Source organism: Ursus arctos, unplaced genomic scaffold (assembly GCF_023065955.2).
Source record: "Ursus arctos isolate Adak ecotype North America unplaced genomic scaffold, UrsArc2.0 scaffold_7, whole genome shotgun sequence".
NCBI lineage: Eukaryota > Metazoa > Chordata > Mammalia > Carnivora > Ursidae > Ursus > Ursus arctos.
In genome coordinates this window covers 11,220,097-11,246,934 of record NW_026623089.1, presented here as the reverse complement: position 1 = coordinate 11,246,934, position 26,838 = coordinate 11,220,097, and the positions used below count along the sequence as shown (strand labels likewise).

At 39.8% G+C, this 26,838-nt stretch overlaps 1 protein-coding gene across 4 annotated transcripts in view; it reads left to right on the top strand.

The window, feature by feature from the left end:
- Positions 1 to 26,838, top strand: part of INPP5F (inositol polyphosphate-5-phosphatase F) — an 83,815-nt gene that overhangs the window by 10,203 nt on the left and 46,774 nt on the right. The window contains exons 1-2 of one of the 4 annotated variants that reach the window (XM_044382196.3): positions 9,695 to 9,771; positions 12,597 to 12,699. Coding sequence is in view for 3 of the 4 variants with exons in the window: in XM_026494259.4 (XP_026350044.2) it covers positions 9,691 to 9,771 (81 nt within the window). In the remaining variant the exon portion in view is untranslated. Of the gene's footprint in view, positions 1 to 9,690; positions 9,772 to 12,596; positions 12,700 to 12,720; positions 12,746 to 22,211; positions 22,262 to 26,838 lie in introns of those variants that run through there. The other 3 variants (XM_044382194.3, XM_026494259.4, XM_044382195.3) reach the window with 3 other exon arrangements.

The window sequence follows — 26,838 nt, the reverse complement described above, 5'->3', positions numbered from 1 at the left end:
TAAATTGTCAGCTTCTTAAGGTAATGAGTTTGGAAAATTGTAATTTAAGCTGTACTTGCCTTCATTTATTCTCAAGCCATGTCTTTTAAACATGTGTGTCTCCTGTGCTAGTGTTCTGAATGGACTGTGAAGTCCATGCCTTCATAATTTTATACATTTCTAGCAGGTCCTCCCAGAACCCGATTATATGATCTGACCTTTCACAAAAGTCTTTTTTTCTTTGATTGTCCTCTGTCTTTTTGGAGTTGCACTGGCCTTTTCTTGAGATGTGACAATTGGAACTTTACATGTCCAAGAATCGTAACAATTTTTAGATTGGTTATTGTAGAGTTTAAAAAACAATTTCTGATATCCTTCATGATCATGGTCAAAACTTCGTGGCTCTGTTACTGCAGCATAATTAGATCCCTATTTTAATAGAAAAGTCTAGAAATTCTTAAGATCCCTTTCCTAAGTAGTGTCTCTCATCTTTTAAGTATTCTTAGGGTTATTTTCTGAAATATTTCTTTATACTAGCTTAGATCAGCTTTTATGCCAACTAACTATGTTATGAGATCTTTATGTAGATCGTAGTACTTTATTTCATGAAAGTGATTCGAGTCCTACATGGTGCAGGCATCATCTATGAATCAGACTGATAGGACAAAATTACTAAGGCAGGTTCCACCCAGTAACCTGCAATGCCTTAGACCAGTAATTCTCAATCTGCTGGTACATTAGAATCACCTGGGGGAAATTTAAAAAATACCTGTGCCAGGGCCCCACCCTAACCAACTGAGTCAGACTCTCTGAAGGGGAGGGGCCCAGGCATCCGCATTTTCTAAAGCTCCCAGATGATGATCCTGAAAAGCCAGGACCAGCAACCATTGAGTTAGAGTTCACACTGGGAAATCACCATCTGCTAGAACTTCTAAATTGGATTAGCTCCTTAGCTTGCTGAACGCTGGAAAATAATTACCATTAGAGAGTTCAAAAATATGTGTATCAAACTTTGCATTTATAAGATGGCACCTGAGTCAAATTATTCCCTAACCTGTTTTCCTTGCTTAATTAAATTTTGAGAACTGAAGCATGAGCTAACAATGGAAACTTTCAGTTCCTCGTGTTAGAACCCTTGTCCTCATCTGTTTGACTTTGGTGTTGGTGATTGTCTTTTCAGAGCAATAATATCCTTTGTCTTTAGCAGGAAATGAAACTTGGGTCTGATTATTTATGCATACTCTAGCACCTTCTTTTTTTTTTTTCTTAAAGACACAAGTGAAACTACCTATAAACTTCAGTAGATGTGTGAAAAGCAGGCTTATCTTGGGCTGAGGGAGCGCCAGTCACTCTGGGCACTTGGAATGAATGACTCATGCATTCTGCAGGCACACATTATTTAATCACTTGTTTTCTGTGTACCAGGAAGAGGAGGGCATGTGAAAATAGAAGCCATGTACTGCCAAATGGGTCTGAAATAAGAGTGGAAATGTTGACCTAATGGGTCAAACAATTGAGCTATGACAAAATACCCAAATGTCTTCGGGTGTATGTGACTTTAATTATTTCACTAATTTAAATTTGGCATTATTTCTAAAGTGCTATACTTTGGTAATTTGTAAGTTACCTCTACTAGGTAACTTTGAAATTCCTAAATTTTAAAACCTATTTGCAGATCTCAAATGTTTCTCTTTCAGATTTGCATGACACATGGGACTGTACTTTCCGAAGGAAAGATTAGGGAGCAATCTGTTTGTTGGAGCAGATCCATTACCTGGCTGTTCTTTGTGGAAAGATGCCCACTGGTCGCCCTCTCTGCCATGCGAGTCCTTCTGGCTCCAGAGTAGCCATTAATATTGGTGACAGGGTGTCCATTACCGAGCGTAGTTGACACATATGCTCAGACTACTATCTGCATGTGTCCTCTGTATATACAGACTCCGCAAATACCACCCTTTATTTCCTTAGTGAAGAGTAACAGGTTAAAAACACCCATTTTGAAGCGTACTGTGTGCACAGTGCTATACTAGGCAACAGAGTCCCAGCAGTTTAAAGAAAGACACCCTCCACTCCCTTCCTGTGCAGGTTATGTTGCCTGTTTAGGCCATCCTCTATTGTTTTATCTTGTCTGTACATGGGTAAGGGAAGCCATGTGCCCCTGCTAGACCTTTTAAGATAATTTAAAGTTTCCTCGAATTTTCAGGTAAGTCTTCCATTGTGAGAAATCACAACTGCATTATTTATTATATTTATTGAAAGATAAATGCTTTTAGCATTAAGAGTGCCATACTGGAAAAGACTGGTCTTTTGGGGCTTCCTTTAAAAACCGTAAAAACAAGATGTTAGTCTTATTAAATGTCATTGAAGATCAGCAGTTGGTAGGAGAAATCCATTTTCCATTTCAGTATTTCATGCTTACTTTTACTTATTATTCATTCATTTGGTTCAATAACTATTAAATGAGTGCCTGCTACCAGTGGCAAATAAAACAGGCATAGAATTAAATAAACAGAGTTGAGACTTAAGTCTCTCCTTTAAGTGGTTAGTTGAAACTACACTTATTTTAATTATTAGTATATTAGGAGTTATTTCTACCTTTTACTTATGTTTTCCATTTATTGTGTGTATGTAGTTTGTTGTTGTTTTGTTTTTTCTTTTTCCTACCACTTTCTTCATCTTCCATTGGATAGCTTGAATTTTCGTCAGGTGTCTTTCTGTTGCTGATTAATAGTTATACATTCTATTTATATTTTTCTATGGTTTCTCATGATTTAGTACTTATTTTCACATACATTATGAAAGTGTACCAATATTTGTGTCTTTTCTCCAACTATATTTTTACCTCCTTTTAGATTTTACCTCTTCTAGATTCTCCCTCTCTCCTGTGTGTAGAGGGTCTAGGGGAAGGGAGGAAGCTGCCTCTCGTGCTCAGTTTGCCGTTTGGACCCAAATGGGTTGCTGGGACCGAGACCGGATGCCTAGTTATGAACTGTTCAGACCTATAGGTCCATGTTTCATGTTTTGAGGAAATGAGATTCTGGTGCATATCTAGGCATTGAGATTATTTTCATGAAACATCTATTACTCTGAGAAGGCTTTCAGGAATTATGTCCTGCCATAAGATTTAATAAGTAAAAACATTTTGAAGGTTTTTTTTTTCTTTTCTCCTTTCCTCTTTAACAAAATCCATATGTAGACCCTTGAAATAAAAATCTTGGAAATATTTGAGTGGTGGGAACCTGGAATTCTAAACATATATACATTTCCCAACTTGAGCCAAAGGTTATTGAATATTTATGTGCCAGACGTTGTGTTGGGCACTTTTGCATAATTCTCTCATTTGCTGATTATTACAAACCCTGCAAGTTGGATGGAATTTCCACTTACGGCAGAGGAGCTGTTGCCGAGAGGGGTTCAGAGACTGCAGTGGAGCTGAGACTCTTCACCTGGGGCACAGAGGGCAGGCGGTACCCTCACCGTGCCCACATCTCCAGACTCTAGTCTCCTGGTTCCAGTGTCTGCCCAGGCTGTCCTTGTGTACCTGGCCCTTTCCTGGCACCTGGATCTCTGGCATGAGGCCCGCCCTCTTATGTCCACACACTGGTCCTTACATTCAGTCTCCTATGCAAATCTGCCCTGTCTGGATGGAACGGCTCCTGTGTTTACTCTCTCTTGTCCCCCCGAGTGGTCCCTGTGTAGTTCTTCAGCCTCCTCCTTACAGCTCTTCACCCCCCAGTACCAAGCTGTCTAGAGCCCTCCCTGCATTCAGTATTTGCGTGCCTATTATGTGTAAGCAGCCTGCCGGAGGTAGGGCTGACAAGAGCGTTTTGAATGATCCAGATGGGGAAGGTTAGGGTTAGTGGCAGTGGGTTTGGAGAGAAGTGAAGCAGTCATCAGATATTGAGGAGAAAATCAATAGGACTTGGGAAGGAAGAAAAGCACTTTGGATAACTCCCAGGTTCTGGCTTGTGCAGCTGGAATGATGTTGGGGAGCTGAAAGCCCTGTACAAATGTAAAATGAAGGTATTACACTCCAGAATGTTTTGTAGGGAACCTTATGGTGTCAGAGGTACATTAAAAAGAGCCCTGGACTAAGTGGGAAATGGTGTTCTAATTTTGACAAGCTTGTGTTGTATTGGGCACAGCCAGCCCTAACGTCTTTATCTGAAATAGACCTAGTGACCTCAACTTTGCCACTGTAAGTAGTGAACCCTTCTTTACACTGTGACTCAGTGTAAATTACCTGACCTCAACTTGCCTCTCCAATCCCATGCCATACCTTCTTTTGTCCATTCAGCATTTTGGAACCTGCTGTGTACCATGTACCGGGGACATAAAGCTAAACGAACCTAGGTCTCGATGAGCTTCCTGTTCCCTCAGGGAGATAGGGAAGTCAATAATTAGATGCCAATAATTAGAAACCAAAATAAGGTGCCATGATGGAAATAGGAGGAAGGTTCAGAAGGGCCACAAAAGAGTGCCTGATGAATTCTACTGGGTGGGTGGAATGGAGAATATATCAGGGCACACTGGTGACTTGCTCTGAGTCTGGAATGAAAAGCAGGCAGAAAGTGGGTGGGGAGCAGCATTCCAGACCCAGCCTGCGCACACTGCTGGACGGTTGCAGGAAGGCCAGGATGCGGGGGTGGGGGGAGGCAGGAGGAGGGTGGACAGGACCAGCCCATGCAGACCTTTTCAAGGAATTTGGACTTTGTCCCGAAGGCGGTGAGGAGTAGAAGTGATACATTCGGGTTAGCAATGTTCATATTTATCCTTTTCTAATGCCTACTGCATTTCTTTCACAATATTAATGTTAGACAAACTTGGCTTCAGGGCAAAGAGCATTATTTAAAATAAAGGCACTTATTACATCCTGATTAACAGCAGTTCACCAGGAAGGTGTATTAATCCCGAATGTCCATGTGCCTGACAATGCGGTCTCAAAATCTAAAGCAAAAATTAAGAAGGATAAATGGAAAAATATACACAAAGTGTGAGATTTAAAAAAATAAGCCTTCTCTCAAAAACTTCAGTGAAGCAGTCAAAAATATTAGCAAGTACATACAGGCGTTGAGCAAAATAATCAACAAAGTTGAAATGATGAGCCCCAAAGTTCAATAGTCTGTTCAAATGTTTGAGATCCATAATAAGGAATACTTTTTAAGTCATGTCCTGGTGAACACATACCTGTATGTATGTACCAGGAGCAAGAAAGTGTCATGAAATGTTTCTCTTTACTGCGCAGTTTTTCTATTTTCTGTTCTATTCTGTTTCATTGATGTTAATGCTGATCATTATACACAATCGATTTCATGACCCACTAATAGACTGACACCTTTTTTCTTGAAAACACCAAGTTTCAAGCACACATAGAACTTTTTAAAATTGACTTTCTGGATATCCCTCACCATGCCAAGCATTTTGGAACCTGCTGTGCCCCTCTCTGTCCCCCTCTGTCCTTCCTCCCTGCAAATGGAAGAGGACTTTGACTCCTGTTTTTACTGAGTCAAGGCCATCTGATCTTTTCCTTTGCTGCTTCTCCATTACTATATTTAGCCTTTCACCTTCCAGACCTGGAAAAAAGGTAGTGTCATTCCTTTCCAAGGTCAACTTTTACACCTGTACTTTTGACTTCAGCATCTTGTTTTCCTCCTTGAATATCTCCTCTGGTTATTTCTCCTTGATCATCCCATTAGGAACTCAGTCGTAATGGGTTTAACTGGCTCTCTCTGGACCTCAAAGATTATCTGTGACTATTCTTTTTAGTCATTAGAGCACAGAACTTAGTCATCTTGATAGTTTTTTTCTAGTTTTTGTGTTTTTTTTTTTTTATTTTTAATTTCTTGAACGGCTGGTGTATTTGCCTGGCTCAAAATGCCAAAGATGGGAAAGAGTATTGAGTTAGGAGGTTCTCACCCACCTTCTCTTTCAGCTGCTGTATACCCTGTCCCTTCTGCTTCTCCCACTCTGGAGAGAAGAGATATTTCAGTGGCATTTTTTATTTCATTTATTCTCTTCCTGTCCTTTCCTGGCTTCCTCTGTAGTGGTTCATGTTAACCTCCTATGCATTTTTCACTTGCTGCCCACCCCGCTCCCGTGGGCTGCATAGCTCCGGGTTGTTTCAGGCTAAGACTGTTGGAACACACTTGTCTTTTCCCTACTCAGGCTCTACCTCCTGTCAATGCTGTCAGCTAATCCCTGGCTGCAGTCTTGTTTTATTTATGCCATTATCCGCCTACCCTGGTCTCCAGGAAGCCACAGTCATTAGTTTTTTATTCAAATCTCTCCACAATTGGCCTCAGTTTACTTTTTCCAATCTTATCATCGGAAGCCATCCATTGCAGCCGCTGGTCTTCTGTTCCAGAGAGCTTGCTCCTTTATTTTTATATCTTCTTAGCCTGGTACAGTGCTTGGTTCCTGGCAGGTACTTGATAAGTGTTTCTCCACTGAAGGGACCATTCAAGAACAAACCTTGCACTTTCCTCTGCATTATTTTTCTTGCTGCTTTCCTTCTGCTTGAAGTTCCACTTCTGTGTAACTGTCCCTGGATGCTTTACCTCTAACGTTGTCTTCCTCTTCCGTATTTCTAGAGCTCATTTGGTACCCAAAGGGTAGAGTCCTACAGCTGTGGTCTATTCATCTGGGGTCAGGGTACAGGGTTATGGATAGTGGGAGCTCTTTCCTCAGAGGGGCATCTGTGTTGGTACATGCTGAGACTCGGCCTGCCTGATACAGAGATTCTGGCACATTGTTTGAAGAGAAATCAGGGTATTTTTAGTCTGTACACCAATGTGGATTCCAGTAGAGTAGATAGACTTTTAAAAATTAACAAGGAAATAAAATTAATAACTACGTAATATTGGGTGAAGAACAACTTTTTAAGTGTAAAGATAATGGAAAAAGGAGCGGTATAAGAATTAAAAATTAAAAATAGGTACAAACATGTCAGAGTCGACATCTTTAATATAAAAGGATTCATATCAATAAGGAATATACAAAAGTGTTAGAAGATGTGAATGAGAAAATCCTAGAAGAAGAAACATAAGCAGCCAATTTTATAATTAAATGTTTAATTTTACCTGCAATGAAAAGAAAATAAACATCATTTAGGCAATGGAAACCAGCAAATGAGAACAATTTAAAAAGAAATTCTAAATGGTGGCAAGAGTACTTTAAAACAAGCATTCTCCTATGTTTCTGGCAGAAGTCTAAGTTGGTGTAACCCTGTAGAAAGCAATTTGGTAATATCTGAAAGCTTTAAATTTTCTAATGTTTTCACCTACTAATTTCATTCCTGGGAATCTGTCCTAGAGCTGTTAATTACAGAGGCAATAAAATATTTGCATAATGTTCGTCATTTATCACAGTATTTTTAAAAAAGATTTATTTAGCTTACCGAGAGCAAGCGTGTAGGGGAGGGGCAGAGGGAGAGAGTCTTTTTTTTTTTTTTAATTTAAATTCAGTTTAGTTAACATACAGTGTATTAATAGTTTCAGGGGTAGAATTTAGTGATTCATCAGTTGCATATAACACCCAGTGCTCATTACATCAAGTGCCCTCCTTAGTACCTATCACCCAGTTACCCCATCCCCCACCCCCTTCCCCACCAACAACCCTCAGCTTGTTTCCTATAGTGAAGAGTCTTTTATAGTTTGTTTCCCTATTTTTACCTTATCTTATTTTTCCTTCCCTTCCTCTATGTTCATCTGTTTTGTTTCTTAAATTCCACGTGTGAGTGATATCATATGGTGTCTTTCTCTGACTTATTTCACTTAATATAGTCTAGTTCCATCCACGTCATTGCAAATGGCAAGATTTCATTCTTTTTGATGGCTGAGTAATATTCGTGTGTGTGTGTGTGTGTGTATACATACACACACATCTTCTTTATCCATTCATCTGTTGATGGACATCTGGGCTCTTGCCGTAGTTTGGCTATTGTGGACATGGCTGCTATAAACATTGGGGTGCAGGTGCCACTTCAAATCACTATTTTTGTATCCTTTGGATAAATACCTAGAAGTGCAGTCGCTGGGTCATAGGGTAGTTCTATCCTTAACTTTTTGAGGAACCTCCATACTATTTTCCAGAGTGGCTGCACCAGTTTGCATTCCTACCAACAGTGTAAGAGGGCTCCCCTTTGGGGGAGTGAGTCTTAAGCAAACTCCGGGCTGCGCTGGATCCCTATGCAGGGCTGGGTCTCATGATCCTGAGGCCAGCACCCTAGCCAAAACCAAGCATTGACCACTCAACCAACTGCGCCATCCAGGCACCCCATCACAGTATTTTTTAATGATAGGGGAAAAACTGGAAATCACGTAAATGCCCAAGAGTAAGGAAGTGCTTCCTTTAGTGGAAAATTATGCAGCCATGAAGTTACAATTTTGAACAGTATTTTAAAGACATGAGACAATACTCATGAAATGTTACAAGAGAAAAACTAGCATATACTGCTCTATTTGAGGTCTTGTGATGCGGTATGCACACGGACATGTGACCTGAAACAAAGCAAAATAAGTTACCTGGCTGGTGGGATGGGAGTGATGAAATATTTTTTTCCAATTTTATACAGTATGACTTTTATAATAAGAATGTATATTACTTAAAGTGTAAATGTAATGTCTTATTGGTTGGTTCCATGTAGAGGTTCTGTAGCAGAATGGTTAAGAGTACAAGCCATGAGTCACGCACGCGTGGCGTTGAATTGCAGTTCTGCCCAAAGAGAAGTCAACTTTATTTGCCTCCCACTAAATGTATCATTAACAACAAAGACATTCAAGATACAATAGTCAAAACTCAAATGAATTTGGAGACTATGAATTATTAAGTCTGTAATTACCCCATGAGTTATAGATTGATTATAAATTTCCCTAAAATAAAATTTAAATGGTAATAATTAAAGCGTAATTTTAATTTTCTACTAAGGGAAATATTATTTTCATTCTTGGTAATTTTTTCAGCTATTGAGCTACCACTAGTGTTACATTTATCTCCATGTGTATAACAGCCTTTTGCAACCTGGGTTTTGCAAGAGAATTAAGTCTTGACGTCCTCACACATCCACTGAGTGTAATGAATGAGCCTGGTCCGCTAGAATAGTATGTTATGTGCCATCCTTGGGAGAATTGAGAAAAGTCACCCAGAGCATGTTGTGTTGTGAGGAACCCTCGTTGGGATGCCTGGCACAGAGTAGGCACTCAAGAACAGGCACTGGCTCTTAGTGGTTTTGCCGCAGAAGTCACATAAAACAGCACCAGCTTTCTGGATCTCTGTGCGTGGCGTAAGCTTCTTTGGGAAAGGGTATTTTTCATGGTGTGATCCAGTAAGTGGACTTCTCTCTGACTGTTTCTCAGGCCTTGTCTTTGAATCTGCAGCTGGCTATGAGCTGCGGGACAGTGGAGGACTCCTCTGATTTGCCCTCTTGCCATGTACCAGCCTCTTTCCTCCACTGTAGGGCGCCAAAGTACTGCCTCCCATCTGAGGAGAGTTTCAGCTTGTCATTTCTCTCCCCCTAACTGTCCTTATAGCAGAAACCTTATTCAGGCCTTGGGTTTAATACTTTTCCACAAATGGCTTCATAGTAATGTATTCAGTTCTGGATGTTCATAACTGCCCTTTGGGGATGTTGATCATTTAAAGTAGACTGCTGAAGATATTGTTTTACTATGTTTTCTGATGAAAAATTTCTCACGATTGCTTATTTTCTTTCAGCTACTGATCTACTTCTTGCCTGGAATCCCATCTGTTTGGGATTGGTAGAAGGTGTTATTGGGAAAATTCAACTTCATTCAGGTATGTTTCTATAAAGTCCTTCAATTTGTCAAATTTAATGTGGTGTTCTATGGCATTTTCTTCTTTGAGGATGAATGTGGATTCTGTAATGGCTTTGATTCCTTTGCCCTAATTTTAGGTCTGCCCTAAGTAGGTATAAGCACCAAGTACCTACTGTGTATAATTATGCTAGTTGGTAGGATGCAATAGTGAGAAAAAAGTGACGGGCTCTCACCCTTGTGAGGCTTACAGTTTGGAAAGACAGACAACAGTAAGTAATCACTGAAATAAATGTATAATTACTTGACAATTGCGGTATGTGTTCTGACAGATAGATACACCCTCCGCGCTGATTTCAAGGGAGAAGGGGGTAGGAGAAAGGCTGGTGAGGTAGGTAGATGGCAGACCATGCCTGGCCTGCTCCGGGTCAGCTGTCTGTTCTGGATACGATCAGTTCTGGCCAGGGAAGGTTGTGATTCTCTTAGCATGCAGTGTGGCCCCTTCCAGGTATCCTAACCAGGCCAGGCAAATTGATGAAAAGTCTAGGTTACTCACCAGACCCTTGCTTAGAAGACAGACACTTGTGTCTGGGGTTCAGAGGGAATTTTGATAATAAGAAAAGAGATGTTATATAGGCAGGTTCCAAAAAGTCCTGAAAAGTACTAACTGAAATATTTTAAGCACTATATTTAAATATCTGTTTCTCCTTTGGCATTAGTTTTAATGAGTTATGAACTAATAGGCAGCTTTACCATTATTATCATGTAATTGGGAGTATAGCTACCTCTGTAGTATGCCTTTCTTACTCTTATAAAATAAAATTGTTGTGGGGTGCCAGGCTGCTCAGTGGGTGGAGCATGTGACTCTTGATCTCAGGGTTGTGGGTTCAAGCCTGACAGGGTATAGAGATTACTTAAAAATAAAATCTTTTTTTTTTTTTTTAAGATTTTATTTATTTGAGAGAGAGAACAAGCACGAATGGAGGGGGAGGGGCAGAGAGAGGGGGGAGAGAGAGAATCTCAAGCAGACTCCCCGATGAGCATGGAGCCCAACATGGGACTTGGTCCCAGGACCCCGAGATCATGACCTGAGCCAAAGGCAGATGCGTAACCGACCGAGCCACCCAGGCGCCCTAAAAATAAAATCTTTAAAAAATAAAATTGTTGTGCGTTTGGGAACTAGGTTGATTTCTGTGTTATAAAGCATGTATTGCTGGAGACCATCTAATGTGCCTTTGCTAGATTCTTTGGTTATTTTTTAAAATTTGCTTTTATTATGTAATATTTCATGGGTACAAAAAAGCTGTTTACCACAGATATACAGTATAGGTTATTGTAAAACACATATCTGCCACCCAAACTAGGAAATGAAACATAACCAGTGTCTTTGGATCCCTCGCTGTGCCTTCCTCCAAATGTGTCCTGCTTTCTTCCCTCCAAGAGCAGCTACTATTTTTAATTTTGTGTTTATTCCCTTGATTTTCATTACTGCTTTTATTTCATATGTATTCCTAAGTAATACGATGCTAAGGTTTGTATTTGGGGTACTTTACATCAATGATATTAAGCTGTTTGTGTTCTTCTACTTCTTCCCCCCCACCCCCCGACTCAACTTGATATTTTTGAGATTATCCCTGTTGATGTATGTGGCTTTAGTTCTTTATTTTTATCGTTGTATGAATAGATCATAATTTGTCCTTTCTCCTCTGTCAGTGGGTAATAGTTTGGGGGTTTATTTTTGCTATTAGAAATAATACCGCTGTAAACATTGTTGTATATTCTGTCTTTGGTAGTTTGTAATTCTTTTGGTAGGAGGACAAACGCATTTAGACATTGTATAACCATGCTAAGTATTTTAGTAACACTCTCCTACCTGTCCACATTTACATAAATATATTTTTAATTCATTTATATGCTGACAGGATAATTTCATAGCTGAGTGTTCTGAGCTAAAACTCATTTTCTATTGTTTAAATGAAGCTTGTGAAACTTTTGAGTTATTTTTCTTCAGTTTCAGTCAGATCCTGGAGCAATGAATAAATCACTGAAATCAGTCAGGAGATCTGAATCCCCAAACTTTATTTATTAGCTTTGAGGTATAGAGGGGGTTACTTAACATGGGTTTCATTTATCTATTGCTAAGACCCCAGGAATTAATGCCTTGAAACAACAACCTATAATATCACATGATTCTATGGATTGACCAAGAGGCTCTTTTGTCCTTTTTCTTCTGTTGTCTGAGGTCGTCTGTGTGACAGCATTCGTTGTCTCTGTCCACGTAACTCATCTCGCAAGGCCTTCCCTTGGGTCCTCTTTCTATCCTGGACACCTGAACATTTTTTCAAGGTGGGGGCTGGGTACCAAGAAGACCAGTCCCGGTGTGCAAAGTTTCATCAAGGCTCTGCTTGTGTCACTGAGCTTGCTAATACTCCATTGGCCAAAGGAAGTCACATAGCCAAGTCCAGAGTGAACATCAGAGGGGGCTTCACAAAGGCTGAGTCATTGGGGCCACAATGCCTGTGGGCCTCTGCTTTGTAAGCTGTAAAACAACAGTAAAAGTAACTGCCCTCTTTTTTCCCCTACAATATTGTGAGTTTCAATGAAATAATACACCTGGAGGTACTTAATAAATTATCACTATTTTATCAAGGCTCCTTTGGTTGTGAACACAAACCTATCAGCATGCAGAGAACAAAGTTTTATTAGGAATGCAAGGGCAAAACCAAGAAGTGGATGTTTTACAGGGTCTGAGATTACGTTTTGGGGCAGGTAGTCTCTGAGCACCGCTTCTCCTATACATTTCTTTTATTTTTCTCCTCTTTTGGCTTTCTGTTTCTGTGTATGTAGGACAAAATTTCTGCTCTTACATGGTACCCGCAGCCCTCAAGCCAACTGACAGCTGCTGTTCCCTACAGCCACTTCAGACTGCCTAGCCACCAAGAATTGAGCCGTGAGTCTAGTTCAGACCCTTGGGAAAGAGATTCTTATGCCCTGTCGTAAGTTCACAACACAAAGTTCAACCATGTTCCAGAGGTCTACTTCTTCAGTCAGAGCGGGAGGCCTTGGACTTGGCAGATAACCCAAAAGTTTCATATAAGCCGTGAACAAATATAAGTTGTTGGTCGATGAGTTTGTGATGCAGTGAAAGTCTGGTCATTTTGGAGGTGGTGAGTGAGGCATCTCCTGCCTCGGCCTTTGTTTACATGTGCTGTCCTTCCTGGCACCGCTTGCCTTTGTTTGGCAAAGTTGTTGATAAGCAGTGGGGGTTCCTGTCAACAGGACATTTTGGAAAAGGGAGGGGTGAAGAAAGAAAATGTAAGAAAGGAAAGAAAGGCAGGGAAAGTAATCTCTGTACTTTTTTTTTTTTTTTCCTCTTGTCACATCCCTTCTAAGGTTTGACTCTTAAGAGAGGGAGTGGGGAGGAAGCAAAGGAACATCTTTTCTGGGCCCCCCGCTGCTCTTCCTTCCCTCACCCACCAGCCACCAGAGAGAACTGCAGCCACACCCCAGTGTGTCACTCCGCCCCCACGCCGCCCCCAGCTCCCCACCCTTCTGCATCCATCTTCCTCTTCTCCCTTCACTCCCTGAATTCTCCGCCCTGGGATGCCTCATCCCCTCCCTGAGCCCCACTAATGCTCCTGCTCTGGCCACACCATCGGCCTGGCTGGTGGGAGATTTGCTCCCAGGGTGGACTAGAGCTAACACGATCCCTTCAGGTGCATTTTCCCCTGGGAGCATCTTACCTTCTGGAGGTTGAGGGTGGGGGAATAACATGTCTGTACTTCAACTCTTTCTCACTCCTGTTTCCCTCCTACTTATTCTCCACGTTTCAATGCACGAATTTTTGTTCTTCCCAAGTGAGATGGGAACATAAGTTTATTTGAACAGATGTCATTGACAGTATAACAGCGGCGTGGGTGAGCCATGCCACTGTTCTGACTGTCACTGAACTCTGAGCTCTGTGGAATGTAAGCAGGCGTGACTTAGGAACTGGATTAGTTTGTGAGGGCTGCCATAGCAAAGTCCCATAGACTGGGGGACTTAACAGAAATTTATATTCTCACAATTCTAGAGGCTAGAAGTCCAAGGTCAAGGTGTTGGCAAGTGGTTTCTTCTTTCTTTCTCCTTGGCTTGTAGATGGCTGTCTTCTCCCTGTGTCTTCACATCTTCTTGTCTGTGTTCACACTGTCCTTTCTCTGTGTTCATCTGTGTCCAAATTTCCTCTTCTAAGGACACCAGTCACATTGGATTAGAACCCACCCTAATAAATTCATTTTAAATTAATTACCTCTTTAAGACCCTTCCTCTAAAATCTGGTCGCATTATGAGGTACATAGAAGGTTAGACTCCAGCATATGAATTTTGGGGGTACATAGTTCAGCCCATAACAGGAATTTAATGACTACTGGAATGATTATTACAAAAGCATATCAAAGAGAATTCCCACTGTTACTTCTTTCCCTTTGTTTCACAATGAGCTAGGCCATTCCCCAGATATCATTGACTAAGGCACCCACCCCAGCGTTGGACTAACCTCGAAGATCACATAGGAGCCTTGGGTCAGGTTACTTCATCTGAGCTTCCAGTCGCCCACTGTAAGACAAAGCTAACACCTCCTTGATATGATCATTGTGAGATTTAATAAAGCTCCTCTTAAGTGCTTAGCATGATTCTTGGTAATAATAAGCATTTGATAGATGCTGGCTATTAATTTTTTCCCTTAGTTTTAAAGGTCACTTGGAGGTGTCAGATATTCTACTAGAGAACCACTTAAGTCCTGGCTATATAATTTTGAATAAATTTTAAACTTGGATTGTTTTTTCCAATAATGTTAATATTTGCTGAAACTAATGATATGAACATGTCATTAAAAGACTACATGGTGGGGATATATAAAAAGTAATGTTTTTAGTGGTTAAATATTAGCATCAGTGAAAGTTATATTCCATTATCCATGTGCCCCTTTTAAAAAAATGTGTGATGGAAGAATTTTCAAGTATTATTTAGTTGTATCCTTTGCTGATAATTGCCCTTCCTTTTAGCAGGCTCTGCCAGAAAATTGTTCTGTTAACCCTGGTGTCTAGGAAATACCTTTTTAGCACTGTTAGCCTTCCTTGGATTTGGAAGGCCTCTTTTGCAGGCAGGTGGACTTTCAGCTAGGGTATAATGTAGTCTGTCTCCCACAACTTGAATGTGTCTGACTTTGGTTTGATCAGTGGGATTTTATCAATATGAAGAACAGAAAATAGAAGGAACGTGTCTTGTGCTAAATAGATGAAAGAAAAGCTTCATGAAATATCAACATTTTTTATCCATTGTAGGGTCTAGGAGAACTTAAGAATGATAGATCTTATCACAACTGTTAATTACACATTAATTTTTTGTTTTCCTTTTTTCTCTTGGTCCCCTCCCACCCCATCCCCTAAGGATAAGATCCAGGGAGACAGGGGCTGTGTCCCCCTCTGCTGGCCTACAACAGGGCTATTCATAAATATTCAGCAAATACTTATGAGATTAACAAATAATTATGGAGTGCCTACTGCATGTGAAGGTCTGCACGCAGTGATGGGGACTGCAGGGTGAACAAAACTTGAAACTTCCAGGAGTGTAGGATTGGATCCAAGAGGTGGACATTAATTACCCAATCACGCTGTTTGATCATTAGGCTTAAGCTTCTGCAGAAGAGTGTGAGTTGTTGTAAGCACATGATGGAGGGGCCTGACTGGTGCAGTGGGGGCCCTGGATGGACAGCATCCTTGAGGATGTGCTGAGTCAAAGCCTGAAAAATGAGTGAGATAATCTGGACAAGGACAGGGTAAGGGCGGGGAGTGAGAGGAGAGATGGTTCTTGGCAGAGTCAGCAGCTGTGCAAAAGGCCCACATGATTGATGTATCCTCTGTTTTCTGTGTGATGTTGGGGAGATTGCTGTTATCTTCACTCGGATATCCATGAAAAAGTTGCATTAGGCTGCAGACTTTAAATGGGTCACAAAAACTCTTTCAAATCTATTTTGAAGATTGAGAAGACGATAAGCTCAGGGTAAGAAGTATCAGAATATAAAAAGCAAAAGCATATATTCCATGATATTTTCAGAAATAGTTTGAAAACTGTCAGGAATCTTGATTAATTTGGCAATAGAGGCTCTTGCTTTAGTCATTGAGTTACTACTCATAGTGTTGAACAGCCAGAGACACCGTTCACTCAAGTAGCTCTCATTCATTAAAATAGTGCTCACCATCTGCTGTTTCTACACTCTTCAAGTCGTGAAGATGTCTCAATCATTGAAATGGTAAAATGTATAATGCATATGGTTTAAAAAGTGTGATTTTAGTCTGCTGGGGAGACTTTGCTAGGACGGTAATGACGTGAAATATTTTATATACTGCAGTGATGAATGAGTGGAGTGTCACTAGCCTTGCCTCAGTGCTTTCCTAAAAAGCCATTAGAAAACCCCAGTTGTCGAGGGAAGAGGAGAGAAGCTGGTAGGGCTTCTTATGTTTAAATGTGAGTATAATTGTCTGTGTGTGGTTGCATTGTGAGAGAAGTAGATTGTTTCATTGTCTACTGACAACTCACACTATGACAAACATATAAGGTTCGGGGTAATGGTTGTACAACTCCATACATGTATTAAAGTCATTGAGTTGTATGCTTGCAATGGGTGAATTTTATGGTCTATAAATTAGATGTCAATGAAGCCATTAAAAACATTTAAGTTGGAAGGGAGCTTTTGATGTACTCTGTTGTCATTACTTCTGATTTTATCTTAACTAAAAAGTTAAATACCTTTCTCTTTAGGTAACTTCTGGTGATTTTTTTCATTACTAAAGTTGCTTTGAGGGAAATTTTGAAAGGCTGTATTATTTCTGACATTATATTTCTACCAAAATAGGAATGATTTAAAATGTAACTCAAATCCAGTCATTCTATATTCATTTTGTTATTCCTGAGGATCTCCGAATTATTTTGGAGGTGAAATTTTCATTGGTGACTAGGTTCCTGGCTAATCCTTAGAAGAGTCTTTACTTGTAGTTTAGGGCACCTATTCTGTGAATGGCTTTGGGTCTGGGAAGCAGGCAGCTAAGTGGCATCTTCTCCTCACTCTTTGCTGCTTCCTTCCTCTTCCTTTTACTCTCTCCCCAGGTATGTCGGTGCTGAATGGCCCTTACCTCCTCTCTTGGCTCCCTTCAGCCTCTTCCATTACTGTACACTTCAGAATTTTCCATCACCTCTCCTGTCCCTAATCTGAGCTCCAGTCTCCTTGGTACAGATGGTTTCACCTCCCTGGCAGGGGCAACGCTTGAACTAGACACACGAATGTGACCCATAGCTCTGAGCTTTCTCAAGGGTCCTCAGACAAGGAGGCTTCGTGTTGCTGAGCACATCTCTCACGGGCAGATACTCATTTTCAGGCAGAGATTCTTTAGAGATGGGCCAAAGTGCCTCATAGGCTATTCCACTACCATTCCAGTTTCCACTTACAGACCCATTTGTTCTTAAACTCCAGTTGTTTTCCTCAGTGATTCCTATGATGGTGATATTAAAAGTTTTTAGCTTTGGAAAAAGAGGATTGTTATGGTAAGAGTGACTCTATGTATGGACCACCCACAATTCTTCCCTTATATACTTTTTGAACTTTTTTTTCAATTGAACATTCTGAAGTGATTACAATCAAATTATTATCAGCTCTAAGTGTTGAAAAAAAGAAATCTTGATAAATCTAGTAAGTTTTCATTTACATTGACGTTGGCCCAGTTTCAGCCATCCAAAGCAGAAAATGATTACTGATTGAATTGACTTGGTTTTCAAGTTGGTTACAGCCTGTGGGCCTGGGGTCCCCTCTTGTAACGGCCGTGGCCTCCAAACTTGAAGCATGTTTGTGTCATCTCTCCAACGGTAATTTATCTTCATGATGGTAGACCTGCATCATGAATAAAAATCCCAATTATGGAGCAGCTGGGTGGCACAGTCGGTTGAGCATCCAACTCTTGATTTGGGGTCATGAGGTAGAGCTCTGCGTCGGGCTCTGTGCTCAGTGCGGAGTCTGCCTGAGATTCTCTCTGTCCCCTTACCCCGTCTTACCCCCGTTCTCTCTCTTTCTCACTCTCTCAAGTAAATCTAAAAAAAATACCAATTAAACTTCATAAACTTATGTAATTATACTTAGGTAGGTTTGAAACATTAAAATTTTCAATAAACATATAAGAAAACACCTTAACATTTTGGGGAGGATAAGCTACAGTTGTATGGAAAATGTACTTTCATATACAAATTCATTTTGCTCAATGATACTTTAAGTTTGACTTTTCTAGTTTTTTTAGAGTGTAAGAGATTATTTCATTTTATGGCAGGTCATTATTAGGGATTTAAATTCATCCTAAGCATTGTAAGCTGACCTGAATATGCTTCTGATTCCACCATTTGGTATTTTCGAAATGGTGCCAATTAAGAGCCTCTTGCCCTGGATCCTCTCCTTGTGAGTCATTGTCAATTTTCTATAAACCCAGACTTGGGGAACCTTTAGTAGGCAACAGAGCAACCAGTCAAGAAATATTGAGTAACTACTAGGTATGAAAGATTAATGAATTAATAATTGGCTTTTTAGTTAGTAGGAGAATTAGAAGCCCAATATGATAGACTTTTAGCTACCAGGTACCTGACTGAAAAAAATGGTGCTGGTGTAGTGATAGTATTACTTGTAACTCCACTTACTTGATGTACGAGGCTCCCTGAAATATATTCAGGGATGTATAGTGTTCTATTTCTGTTAGGAGGTACAAAAGCATTTCTGCTAATGTAGTAAAAAAAAAAAAAACAAAACAGAAATGGCTTTATTTACTCATTTATGTATTAACTGAGCTTTATGCCCAATATGGGGCTTGAACTCACAACCCTGAGATCAAGAGTCACATGCTCTACCTATTGAGCCAGCCAGGCGCCCCAGAAATGGCTTTAAATATAAAACAAAACATTATATTAAATATACTATGAATTCATATCTTTAGAAATTTAAATTCATGCATGAGTTTGCATAAGACCTACTTTATAGATTTATGCTCATATTCATGAATAAAAGTACTGACTGGCCAATTAATAGCTTATACAGTGGATATCAATGAAGTAGGTTTTATGCACACATCAGACTGGATTTATATTCCTACCAAAGATTTGTGTTTAAAAACAAAACGAAGCAAAACAGGATCCTTCAGATTGGAGCATAATTTATCCCGAGATAAACCATTAAGATTTCCCAATTATTAGCTTCTCTTAAAATGTAAAGTGTGTTAATATTATATGATGGCTCATTTAAAGAGACTTCATACATTAAAAAAAAAAGAGATCAAGAGAAACTAGTTAGTGTGTTTTTGACAGCAACAGACTAGCAGTACTTGAAGAGATAATAGCCAAGAATTTTCCAAAACCAATTATAAATACAAGTCAGAGCTTTAAGAAGTACTTTGAACCACAAGGGGAAAAGTATAAAGAAAACCACACTTCGGTGCCTCATAATGAAACTATGAAAACTGAAGACAAAGAAAACACCCTGAAAACAGACAAAGAAAAAGTGCACATTAAATTCAGAAGCATGTAGTGAGCCTTGATAGAAACAGTGGAAACCGAAAGACAGTGAGCGACTGATATTGTCAAAGTGCCTGTGTGGTACTTTTGTACCTTTAAAATTTAAGGAAAATAAAGACATTTTGAGACAAACCAAAGCTGAGAGAATTTGCTACCAGTAGTATCCGCACTAAAAAGAAATACTAAAGAGAGTTCTTCAGGCAAAATGTAAATGACTCTCCATGGGAGCATGGGAAGGGATGGAGATCCACGGAAAACGTAAATAAGTTGGTAAACTTAAAGGAATGTGGCTTTATGTGGAGTTAAAATCAATATAGATTTAAATACACAACAATAGAAACGATAGGGAGTTGACGGGGGTTCCTGTTCTAAGGTCCTTTCACTGACCAGAAATTAGTAAAACTGGTAAAAACAAAACAAAAAAAAACAAAAAAAAAAACCCTAAAACACATAGGCTTCTGCAAGTCAGGGTTCTTGTAATCATCCTCTTGATATAACCACTAACAAAATAATAAAAGATTGTAAAATGTGGATAAGAAGGACATAGAATAATAATTTTAAAAATCCCAAAAAAGAGAATTAAATATATAGAACGGTTAGGACAAATAATAAGACAGTAGATTGATTTCTAAATATACCAATAATTACATATGAATGGATTTAATACCCTGTTAAAGCACAGAGCTTTTCATACTGGAAGAACAGTCAAATCCATCTATAAGCTTCTCTCAAGACAAACACCTTAGGTTTATGTATAAAGAATGGTTGAAAGTAAAAGGATAGAAAAAATAAATCTTGTAAACGCTAACCTCCTGAAAACTGATGCAGCTGTACTAATATCAAAGCAGACTTTAAGGCAAGCATAGAGGGGTATACAGTTCAATAATAACAAAAGGCTTAGGTTGCCAGAAAGGCATAACAATTTTCAATTTGTACGCACCCGAACATAACTTCAAAATATATAAAGAGCAAGGAGTCATTTGACTGAAATTGGTTCAAGACTGTCCATTTGAAATGGCAGAGAAACACGTATTTTTAAAGAAGATTTTACTTAGAGCATGAACGGAGGGAGGGGCAGAGGGAGAAGAGACTCCTGGGGAAACGGGAGCCCAACACGAGGCTTGATCCCAGGACCCTGGGATCATGACCTGAGCCACCCAGGCATCCTACACATAAGTATTCTTTTTTTTTTTTTTTTAAGATTTTATTTATTTATTTGACAGAGACAGAGACAGCCAGCGAGAGAGGGAACAAGCAGGGGGAGTGGGAGAGGAAGAAGCAGGCTCATAGTGGAGGAGCCTGATGTGGGGCTCGATCCCATAATGCCGGGATCACGCCCTGAGCCGAAGGCAGACGCTTAACCGCTGTGCCACCCAGGCGCCCCTACACATAAGTATTCTTAATGTCGGTTTGACACAGAAGAAAGGAAATGTGAGCCAACTGTAATCCCCTTTCCTAATTCTCGTTTTCCTTCTTTGCCAACATGTTTCTATCCTCCAATATGTGTAGTGGGAACGCAGACCCCTTCCTGAGGCATCAACTGTAGAAGCCCTTCAAGAAGTTAAATATCTGTATTTGAATATTAAGTTACAAACAACTTTGAAGGATAGGTGTCCACTTGTCTCTGGATTCACATGTGGCCATAGTTCCAAACTCCACTGTGCCGGCCCCTCCATTCACGATGGACCGTATTAAGGCAGCAGGTGCTCTCTGGTTGGCCGTTTCCTACCCTCTCCTCTGAGAAGTGGAATCAGGAGAGATACAGGGCGTGCTCTGTCCTCAGGAATATAGTCTGCTCTTTGGGGACAAGCTAAAGGAGGTAAATGCCTGAGAGTCAACAGCAGACTCCCCTTCTCTCTTTATTTTTGCCTTTCGTCCTAACATGAATGGTTATAGAGAAATACAGAGAAAGTGGAGAGTGTCCGAAAGAGCAGTGAAAACAGAACCTACAAAGTAAGTTATGGTTATATGCCATAAAATGCTTTGTTTTTTTTCTCTCTCTCTCAAAAAAATAAAGTCTTAACAAAAAAATCTACTGGACCAGTTCAAATCAGAGCCAGTCTTTGGAAAAGGTGAGCCAGAAGAAAAGAAAATAAGAAAGCAAAATCTTTTTCACACAAAGATTTCATTCACTTCAATTGTCTGGCACATACGAATATGTATGTATTTCTTTCAGGAGCTCTTTTCATTGAATCTCACTTAACCTATTTACCAGATTAACCAACATGCCCCACTGCCTCTCTGCAAAGCCTGTTGGGGGGTGCCCTGGATGCCCTGGAGGCTGAAAGCTGGTGGCTGGTGGGGGACCGGGTAGGAAGCTCCCTCTCTCCTGGTGGATCGTTGTGGATTGTGTTTGTTCCCAAACCTGTTTATATCTATTTAACTCATTATTGTAATCACATAATTTAAATAGTAAATAAGCCCATTAAGTCTAAGTGCTAAAGGAAGCTGAATTGAATACTCTGGAAATACTAAATAAAGCTGCATTAAGAAGAAAAAGAATAAACAGCACCACCCATCAGTGGCTCATCCACAAAGAAAAGTTCTCGGTAAATCAGTGTGCATTTGAATGTTTCGTATGAAAAATTAAGGTAAATTGTTTTTTTTTTTAAGTCCTTTTTAAGCCTTCAAGTAAGATTAAAAGGACTAATGCCAAAATGATAACCAATTGCTCTTACAAAGTGGGGTTTGGATTTGATTTAAAGAATATCCGTGGAATGGGGAATAATGATCAAAGGGAACTTTATTTTAGCCATTAGCATTTACATTTTTAAGCCAATAGAATGTATTCATATATTCCCTGTAAAATTAACATTAATAAAAATAAAAAGGGTTGCTGGACACTCATCGTTGGATCAAATGCTTATCTTTTCTTTATGTCAGGAGGATGGATAGCCGTGTTGAGAAACGCGTAGATGGAATACTTCCAGGAGGTGAGGTCATGAGTGTCTCTCTAAAAGCATTTTTTTCTGAAATTGGATGAAAAAAATTTTAGACGAAAATCTTTATTCCACAATGGTTTATCCCCTTTTAAATGAGTCACTTCTTACATAGAGCAAGCAATTGACTCTTTTCCAGGACTATTGTTTTAGTTTGCCCTACTGGTCATGCTTTTTAAGATACTGCTTTCCTAATCCATTTTCTTATCTCGCTGGGAAGTCAGAATTCCTTGTCTGTCTCTTCCTGGAGGAGCCAGGGTTACAAAACTGACTTTTTCTCCCACTGTAATGTGTTTAAAAGGGTGAAAGAACATCTTTATGCCAAAGGACCTTGCTAGCCTAAGTTTCCTTGGACCCTTGGTTCCACACACATCCGCATCTCAACGTGGCAGCTTTATTTGAGCCAAGTTTTGTTTTTTACCCCCTGGTGAGTGATATAAATTAATACAATAGCCTGCCTTGGTGCTTTTAAAAATTTAATTACAGAATTATGCCTGATGCATCCTGGGACTGCTAAACACTAGTGCCCGATACTTCCACATTTTTCTTGTCTTAAAGCTCAAACTATAAAACATATATTTTGAGTCATTTAACGCTGTTACTAACATGCTCATTCTCGCCAGACTTTCCAGGCTTCCAGGGTTGTTATGTGCTGTTTCACCTAAAGCAAAATAACTATAGAATAGACATTGCTATTGTTTTCCATGTGGTTTTTTTGTTTTCCTTTGTTTTCTGGAGCTAGTGATTATGCCTGGAGATAGAGTGGCAAAGGGAGTGGGAGAAGGGCTCCACCCCAGGCCCCCAGGACCACAAACTGAGCCGAAGGCAGACGCTCGACCGACTGAGCCGCCCAGGTGCCCCTCCATTGTGATAATTTCAATTAGTTTTTTGAACGCTAGTGAAAAGAGGTAGCTGTTTGGAGTAGTGTTGATGTTGTTCAAGAATTATGGGGCACCTGGGTGGCACAGCGGTTAAGCGTCTGCCTTCGGCTCAGGGCGTGATCCCGGTGTCATGGGATTGAGCCCCACATTGGGCTCCTCCGCTGGGAGCCTGTTTCTTCCTCTCCCACTCCCCCTGCTTGTGTTCCCTCTCTCGCTGGCTTTCTCTCTCTCTGTCAAATAAATAAATAAAATCTTAGAATAAAAAAATGAGTAGGCTGTCCTAGCTTTACCTTTGTCTTTGACAGAAAATATGCTTTTTAGTTTTTTATTCTCTGCTTCACTAGGTTAAAACCCCTAACAAGTTCTGGGTTTTTTTTTTTTTTTTTTTTTTTTTTTTTTTTTTTAAGAAGGAGCTTTAAAAAATTGATATGTCGGGGCGCCTGGGTGGTTCAGTCGTTAAGCGTCTGCCTTCGGCCCAGGGCGTGATCCCTGAGTCCTGGGATCGAGTCCCACATCAGGCTCCTCCGCTGGGAGCCTGCTTCTTCCTCTCCCACTCCCCCTGCTTGTATTCCTTCTCTCGCTGGCTGCCTCTCTCTCTGTCAAATAAATAAATAAAATCTTTAAAAAAAATTGATATGTAATTCACGTGCCGTAAAAGTATCAGCCTTTTAAAAGTGTATATTCTCAAGGTTGTACAGCCATCAGCACTAATTCCAAAACATTTTCTATCCCAACTTACTTTGATTATAATTAGTCGATATCTATTCCCTTATTTTTACTTTTCATGTTTTCTTTTTGATCAGTGTGTGAGACTGGAAACAGACAGGAGGTTAAAAGACTTAAGAGAGCAATTAACCCAATGCAGTTCGTAGATCTGGTTAGAAGTCAGCTATGAAAAAGACATTTTTTTAGTCCATGGTCCCCACACTCCCAGCTGCTAAATTATTTCAAAGCAGACTCCAGAGAACCTGTTTATCCACAAATGCTTCAGTATGTGCTCCAGCACTTCCATGACACACTCTTTGCTCTGTCTTTATCATCATGTGCTAGGTGCCCATATTACATGGGTCTGTTTCTGTCTGCTCTGTGCTACTCTGGTATTCATGGGACCGTTCCTATACCAGTACCCCATTGTTTTATTTATCATAGCTTTATAGGATGTTTTGCCACCTGATAAACGATTCACTCTTAGTAACAATCACATGAATTACAAAAATTATTTAATCCTTATAGCTGCTCTCTGCAGCAGGCAGTTTTTTCCCATTCCACAATGAGAAAACCAAGAAGTCAGTCAAGTATTGTGCTGCCAAGTACAGGGTAAAAAAGTGGTGAGTTAGGGGTGCTTGGCTCAGTCGGTTAAGTGTCCGACTCTTGGTTTTGGCTCAGGTCAAGATCTCAGGATCCTGGGATTGAGCCTCGTGTCAGGTCTGTGTTCAGTGTGGAGTCTGCCTGGGATTCTTTTCTCCCTCTGCCTCTACTCTCCATGCTTGCTCACGCATGCTCTCTCTCTCAAGTAAGATCTCTTAAAAAAAAAAAAAAGTGGTGAGCTAAAATTCAAGTCTGGGGGCGCCTGGGTGGCACAGCGGTTAAGCGTCTGCCTTCGGCTCAGGGCGTGATCCCGGCGTTATGGGATCGAGCCCCACATCAGGCTCCTCCGCTATGAGCCTGCTTCTTCCTCTCCCACTCCCCCTGCTTGTGTTCCCTCTCTCGCTGGCTGTCTCTCTCTGTCAAATAAATAAATAAAATCTTAAAAAAAATTAAAATAAAATTCAAGTCTGAATTCTGACCTCAAAGTCCAGAACATTAAAGCCTCCCTAAAAAGGGAAGGCTGCTATTTGCAGATTCTTTCTCTCTTGTTTGATCATGTACATTATATTTTCTTGGATTTAATCTTCATTCTAACTTCCCAGATCTATTGAACTTCAGTCCATAATAAATATATTTTTAAAAAGCACCTCCATTTTACCACATTTTTTCTGTTGAAGTGGCTAACTAAACTCAAAAAATGAATATTTCATTTTAAAGTGTATTTGAATTCGTAAGTTGTATTTCAGTATTGATAGTATCAGTGTTTTTGTGGGGGGAAAAAAAAGATGCCTTTTGGTTTCCCAAGTGAGTTGATGTATGGAGTGAAACCTCTGTTCGAAGTTTAGTATTTTTATATTTTGGCACTGTGCCATTAGATGGTTTATTGGAAAGATGTTTATTGCATTTGTCTATGCACATTGTGTTTTTCATTGCTGTGATTTATTAAAATCATGATATGCAATGTTAATATGACATGTATCCAAAGTCAACTCTAGCAAGAAGTCATAAAGTAGGAAAAGGTCTTCGTAGTGTTGTCTTGTCTGGTTAGCTGCCAACACTGTAATTTGTTCAGCGTAAAATAGAAATTATTCCTGTGAGGTTAGGAGACCTATGGTAAGGATTTTGTTTTATTCAACAAAATACAAAATGTATTGACGTTGAACAGTATGTTGTTTGTTGCCAACTCCTACCCTTCTGAAGAACAAGTATCATGTTATGTGCTTTATTTATTATGTGTTCCATTTATTATATGACAGGTGCTTGATAAACGGTCTTGATCCATGCCTGAAATACTCCCTAGCCCAAGGTCGGTCCTTGGTTAATGTTTAATGATAATGAATAATGAAATGGCCTATAAAACCCTTGAAACTTTGGAGTAAATTTTCACCCTTCTTTATAAAGAATTATGAAACTCTTCCAAACTCTTGCATTTATGAAATGCCTAAAGCATATCTTCAAAGCACAATCCCTAAAATGAGAGTTGATTGATATTTGGGGGAAAATGAAATACTGTGTATCTCTTTGAAGAACGTTTTTCATATGGTGAATATATACCCATCACATTGGTTTTCCACAAGAAATTACTGAAACACTATTTCAATTATTTTTGGTGCTAATTAGGTAGTCTTTTTTAAGGGTGTAACTTTATAAACTGAAAAATTGCATTTGCATGCTGTCTTTCATAGACCATTTCTCATTTAATTAAAAATCTTTTGTGAAAAGTAAAAATGTGGATTGGAAAGATAATTGTTGGGCCTCTGGGTGTTTTCTTTCCTTTTTTCTTGTGTTTATTGAAGATTTCTTTAGTTCGTTTTACCATATATGGCCCCCCCCCATTCTTCTTAATAGATTATTTGCTCAGTGCTGGTGTATACATAACGTAGTTTTGGAATTGCTAAATCATACCCTTCCAGCAAATTCCCTAACCAGAGTACAGTATTACATACAGTTCTTTTTGTCTTTATCCTTAAAAAATACTGTTTTCCAGAGTTATTTACGTGAGTTTTTCTCTAGCAGTGTGGTTACATTGTCCATTCCAAGCAGAGTTGAGTTGCTGTTTGCACTTTGTTTTGAGTTGTCCCCTCCCCCCCCCCCCCCGCCCCACATTCTGGTTGAAAGGAACTATGTCTTTATTTTTGAGGAGATGTGAAACATCACCATGGTTCTAAGAGTCAGAACTATACAAAAGGATATACTCAGAGAACTGTCATGTCCCCTGATCCCCCTTCTTCCATCCTGTTTCTTCCTACCCTCTGCAGATAACCAGTCTCATTAATTTCTAATTCATTGCTCTTATTTTTTGTGTAAATTTGCAGATGTATGTATATTTTCTCATATCTTTTTTTTTTAAGATTTATTTTTTCATTTTAGAGAGCGAGCAAG